General features: G+C 37.0%; 1 protein-coding gene across 1 annotated transcript; it reads left to right on the top strand.

Moving 5' to 3' along the window:
- Positions 1–4,684: 4,684 nt before the first annotated feature.
- Positions 4,685–6,301, top strand: LOC128223556 (heparan sulfate glucosamine 3-O-sulfotransferase 1-like). Its single transcript, XM_052932832.1, has one exon. The coding sequence runs from the start codon at positions 4,784–4,786 to the stop codon at positions 6,299–6,301; it is 1,518 nt and encodes a 505-aa protein (XP_052788792.1). The 5' UTR covers positions 4,685–4,783.
- Positions 6,302–6,661: the final 360 nt, after the last annotated feature.

Raw genomic sequence — 6,661 nt, 5'->3', positions numbered from 1 at the left:
AGTCAAATGAATTAGTACTAATCAAGGATTTGACAGTTCATATATACACCCCCCAACTTCTTTGTGTTCTTTTCTTGACGTGTTTGAAGGTACATCACACTGTTTATTATAGTTTGGGAGAAGAAAACTATGGAAAATTTTACTATTTTATATCTCTAAAACATGTAATGCATTATCAGCACATTTTCGCACCAAATGATCCCCATATACACACATATACGTATATAGACCAGTACGGAAAAGAGAAAAGAAAGTGGGCTGGCGCATCTGTTCCACCTAGTATAAACAAATTTAATTAAAAACGAGCAGATGATCAGACAATGATCAGTAGCGTGTGATAGCATGTAATTTATTCATTGACTACGAGAGTGAAACAAATAATTTACTCTAATTGGAACAAGTTTCGTCAAAAGATCATTTGCATTCATTGATGGGCACGGTGTAGAAGCGTTGTGGAAAATTTTGATAAGGGCTGCACTGGTACGTGGATACCGGTAATGAATATGGAATGTCCGATAAAAACTCGTACCCCTAGGTGCACGGTTAATCAGGATATGGTATCCCTGCGTAAATGTGTGACAGATTTCTATGACAATTACCATTTATTTTATTTTTAACTTTTATGCCTGTATTTTTTTTCAAAATATTAGAAAATGCTTTACACATTTTTACCCGAGCTTAATTAAATTCAATAAACCATAAACTGGTTGCGTTATCTCATCAAAACAATTACAATTCTAAACAACGAAACAATCAACGCCTTTTTTTAAAATTCCGTTCGGTATGAATATTAAATGAACTATTTTGGTGTTATTTACCAACTACACCTAACCTAATATGTTAGGGCGTTTTTTATTGGTTATAAAATAGTTTTGGTGGTATATTGGTTTTATGAACTGTGTATTTGTTATGACAGTTTAAAATAAAATATCCCCGGAGGCGGTTTCGTTGGTTCGTTCCATCCGATAAAGGACACTGATCCAATAGGCTCAAGACCACAGTTATCTGCCCCCCCCCCCCCCCCCCCCCCCCCCCCGTTGAAGATCCGGATGTGAATACAGAAAAAAAAGAGTGCTTGTGTTTAAGTAACAACATTTTATTAAAATTGAATGAAAAAGAAGCAAAAAATGTTCTTTTTGCAGAGAACTTGACTGAATTTGACACTCTATTGCAGAAATTGATAGTTTTCAATGTAAATATTGGAAAAATCATAGCTTGTGGAAGTCTGAAAATTAGTTGTTTGTAGCCGATTGACTCCCTGGCGGAAGGGTTATGTATTTGAACTCAATTTTGACAGTCGGGTCAATGGTCAACATGGTGTTTTTCTTGCGATTATATTTTGTGTCTTTAATTCTTCTAGCGATGCCATGTCCTTGTTTTTCAGTTGGGGTGTGTATAAAGTCAAAAGCCAGGTTAGTGTCTATATGAAACATATAGTAAAAGTAACTGTGGTCTCACGCCAATATGTGTATTGAAACACCAGCAGTTAAATCAGGCAAACGACCGTCTGCGGTATCAACTGTTTTGATTTTTTATTAAATAATAGCGACATGTAGAAGCTGTACATAAAACCATGCATGTGTTACTTCAAGCAATATTTACGAAACAGGTTTCCTTACCGCCCAAAACCTTGAAACCAAAACTGAAACTAGATTGGTATCAACAATTTAAGTGTTTATCAAATTAAACGTGATTAGGTCCGATGCATGTCGGACAACTACTTTAGTTTAATAAATGCGTATTGACAAACATGAAGCTGCTTGGTGTTCAAACTTATACTTTGTCTCCTGGCCCAGCCTCTGATTAATTCTACCGATTTGATTGATTAAAATCCTTAACGACTGACCGCTAATTTACCCAAATAAATGTACAGCGGACTAAAAATAGTACTTTCATACCATTTGAATTTCGAACACTAAATAGCGTTAATACTGTTCATTTAGTTTATATATGTGTAACTGATTCCGTACCAAGAATTAAAGCAATCATTTGTAACTTTAAGATTCTGCTCTTATACGGTTCGTGGTTGCATAAAGTTAGAAACTAATGTAGCTTTAGTTTTTATGTAATGTTCATGATTTGTTAAAATAATTTTATCATTTTGTTACAAATGTCATTTAACTAGTACTCAAAGCCGATTTACATGGGAATTGAGATGTACCATCCTCGGCATACTAGTGTAGTCCTAACATATATGCTAGCCAATTTGCCCAGGGTTTCATATATGTTATGCGTACGCTGGGGTGCAGAGGATGGAGATGCACATACTATCAAAAGCTATTAGAAAACTACATTAAATGATATAGAAATAGCAGAGTTTTATTCCTTAAAGCCATAATGCACGAAACTCTCTTTGAGGTATGGTATTGGTACACCGAAGTACATGACAGTCCAATAAAACTGTAGTGGACAAACAAGTTAATACGTGTGCTCATTTATGTTAGAATATTCTTCTGGAAAATATTGCTACTTCAACTTGAATGCGGCAACGCCATTGGTTTAGGACTGGTCACGTGGTGACCCACTAACGTGACACACCAAAATGGCGTTATTTTCGGTTGCCAATGAATGAATTAGACATTTCCCATGAATTTATTATACTACTCAAAATTTGATAAGGATCACTTGATTAGTTATTTGTAAAAAGATAACCAAATAAGCATGCTTATTTAATTTCAAAGCATTAGTTATATCCCTTCGTAGGCCTCTAGAATGTTCGATGATTTTAATTGTATTGCTACCAGCGCGTGCACGGGCGGCACGGAAAACTGCATACCCACGAAATAAGGCCTTTTTGGCATACATGTAACAACTTAAACATGTGGTCATTTCTTGTTTTTCGCTTCGTGTATTCGATTTTTACTCGGACCATCTACCACATTGTGTTCAAAATGCCAAACAGAAGACGTTTAACTCCTGAATGCATGCAATGAAATGCATGTTGGCACTGGAGGCAGGGTTGTCTCAGAGGACTGTGACAGAACACCTGAATGTGTCACAAAGTGTAGTTTGCATGATGTGGAATCGTTATCAAACGAATGGAAATGCTCAACATCGACATGGTGGTGGTCGTGCAAAGGCTACATCTGACGTTCAGGATCGTTACATTACAGTTTTAGCCAGACGTAACCGCTTTCGTAACGCCACTTCGTTACGTAATGACTTCCAGAACGCCACAAACGTAAGAGTTTCAACGCAAACCATCAGAAATCGTTTGCATAGTGCTGGCTTAATGGCACGACGACCGGCAATTCGCATCCCATTGACCCGATACCACATCCAGGAGCGTTTGGACTGGGCACGTCAACACGTTGGATGGACGTTAAACGAATGGACCACAGTGCTTTTTACAGACGAGTCAAAGTTTTGTATTGACTTTACAGATCGACGTTCCAGAGTGTGGAGGGGACGTAATGAACGTTTTGATCCTGTTTGTTTCGCCGAACATGACCGTTATGGCAAGGGCTCAGTCATGGTATAGACCGGAATCAGCATGCACGGGAAAACAGTCTTACACGTAATTGAAAACGGTACGTTGACGGCTGTTCGTTATTGTAACGAGATCCTGGACGTTTATGTTTTCCTGATTTCATTCTCATGGATGATAATGCGCGCCCACACAGAGCAAACATCACAAATTAATTTCTGAAAAATGCTACCATCGAGAGAAAGGACTGGCCAGCTCGTTCCCCCAACATGAACTCGATTGAGCATGACTGGAACATGCTTCAGAAAGCTGTTTCTGCTCGTCCGGTCCAGCCAACAACGGTTCATCAGCTCAGAACAGCGCTCCAGGAGGAATGGGCCAGACTCCCACAGCAACAGCTCCGGAGGCTTATCAGCAACATGCGGAGGCGATGTCAAGCTGTTATTGACACTCGTGGACATCACACATGCTACTAACATTGGTTTAAGAAAAGTTCAAAGGTATTCTGTTGACTTTCCAAATTTGTTGACAACCTGATATACGCCTGCTTTTGACCCCTATCATGTTTAGGAGTCCGTTACGCTTGAACGGAATTGGTTTGGTACTGATATCTTATGACATTTGAAACATGAAACAATGCCATTTGGTAACATTTAGTGTTGATATATCGTTTTCTTGAAATACGTATGTACTTTATATTAAAAAAAACATGATCCCTATCAAATTTTGAGTAGTATATATATATATATATATATATATACGTAATGGGCGCTGTATGTGATATTCGGGTCAAAGGACACCATATCGGGAGAAAACTAAGCTCAACCCAATATGTTTTCCTGCACCCCGTATATCCCATATCATGTCTCTTACTAACCCAGTATCTTATGATATGAAATAAACATTAATTTAGTATTCAAGGGTGTTAATGGAAAACAAAGCTTTTGTCTGCATTCTAAGTTTGTGTTTTCATAGTGAATTTCATTTTCTTTTACACGATTTATTTTTTCAAGGTTATATTTTAATATAACCGAAACTTTAAATCAATTCACATATTTTTTATAGTCTACATATTTTCATAATACCTGTAGCCTCGAGCTATTAAAGTAAACCATATGTTACATTGAAATCGATTTTTTTCAATTAAAGATTCACAAAAAAGATAATAAATGAAACACATTCATTTAATGGACATTTAATATTCATACGAAATAGGCAAACAGCGTGGTACACACAATGAAACGGACCTTGCTCAGTGTATTTGTTTTCCTCGGAGTTTATATAACCATTAACCTGTGGTTCAAATTAACATTAAACAGAGATACTGAATTTTACTTTGCTCCGAGAAAAGGCGCTATGGATGAGCAATATGAAACATTAAATGGAGTCAAGTGGATATCAAAAAAAGAAGACATTCACAGCGTGACTTTTAGAACAACATTGCAACAGAATCATGGCTATCAGGACTTCAACGGGATACTAGCCAACAAACAAGACAAACACAGCGAGACTTTAAGCACAACATTGCAACCAAATCCTGATTATCAGGGCGCCAACGGGATATCAGACAACAAAAAAGACAAACACAGCGAGTCTTTGGGCACAACATTGCAACCAAATCCTGATTATCAGGGCGCCAACGGGATATCAGACAACAAAAAAGACAAACACAGCGAGTCTTTGAGCACAACATTGCAACCAAATCCTGATTATCAGGGCGTCAACAGGATATCAGACAACAAAAAAGACAAACACAGCGAGTCTTTGAGCACAACATTGCAACCAAATCCTGATTATCAGGGCATCAACAGGATATCAGACAACAAAGAAGACAAACACAGCGCGTCTTTAAACAAAAACTTTCAAAATCATCCTGGCTATCACGACGCCAACTGGATATCAAGCAACAAACAAGATAACGACAGCGATATTTTAAATACAACATTGCAACATACTTTAGATGATATGACTCCAACAAATACCCCTGAAGCATGTATTAAACGTTTCCCTAGGGCAATAATTGCCGGGATACAGAAAGGTGGAACGTACGGACTGCTCTACTTTCTGAACAAGCATCCACAAGTTGTAGGATGTTTGCACCCTATTGAACCAAAGTTCTTTATTCGGAATGCAAACGATGATGACGGTTACACAAACTATGTAAAGGTTCGTTTTGGGAACCATTCAGATACAATCTTAAATGAAAACAATACGGATATTCTTAAATGGGAGCATCGCTTTCAAAATTACAAGAACATTATGCCGTGTAGCTATAGCAACCAGATCACCATGGAGAAAGATCCTGCATATTTCTGTAGTGAAGTTGCTGCAAAGCGAATATATCAGTGGAACCCAGACATCAGACTAGTTTTCATTGTAAAGGATCCAGTCGAAAGGGCTATATCTGCTATTGCGATGTTTAAAGCAAGAGGAGATATTGATGAGAACACGACTGTGGATGATATTGTCTTAACAAATGATTCAAACGGGAAAAAGCAAGTGAATAGCGAAACGGGAGCTTTAAAAGAATCCAACTACCAGCTTTATATGCGAGAATGGTTGAGCTATTTTCGCAGAGAACAAATACTTTTCGTTGATGGTCATAAATTTGAATCCGATCCTGCTGGAGAACTTAAAAATGTTGAAACATTTCTGGAAATTGACCATTTTTTTCACAGCTCGATGTTTATATTAAGTAAATCGAAAGGAAAATTTTGTTTTGTGCAAGGGAACAATAAACCCCAGTGTTTACCCAAAGGTAAGGGAAGGAAACACCCATATGTCAGTGAAGAGACATTGTCTTTGCTTAAAGAATATTTTGCTCCGAAAAATGCACAGTTTTTCAAAATGGTGAATCAAACCTTCGAATGGTAATAAAGTAAGGAAACCAATAAATCAGCGAAATGCATTATCTTTGCTGTAAGAGTAGTTGTATACCAAAATTGTGCAATTATTACGAATATATGAATTATAGATCGTTGTTTTAAAAAGTAAACAGCAAAAATAATCATGAAATTAAATTAAGGTAAAGTGCTTTTTAGAGATTTGGTTCTGGAATGTGTTGAAACTTTGATGTTCATGACAACAGTATTTAAATGAGATTTTGGAGGAAAAATGACACATTGCTGTTACGATACATAATCTAATATGCAATAAAGGTTGCTGTTGTTGTTGTTGTTGTTGTTGTAAAGTAAGTTTTCAAGATTTTCGTGTTTTTATAATAGTGAAATATCA

The sequence above is a fragment of the Mya arenaria genome, chromosome 17 (genome assembly GCF_026914265.1).
Source record: "Mya arenaria isolate MELC-2E11 chromosome 17, ASM2691426v1".
Classification (NCBI taxonomy): domain Eukaryota; kingdom Metazoa; phylum Mollusca; class Bivalvia; order Myida; family Myidae; genus Mya; species Mya arenaria.
This window is presented reverse-complemented; position numbering and strand designations above follow the sequence as displayed.

Coding starts and splice junctions, on each gene's coding strand:
- LOC128223556 (XM_052932832.1), top strand. CDS start 4,784: ATGGATGAGCAATATGAAACATTAAATGGAGTCAAGTGGATATCAAAA.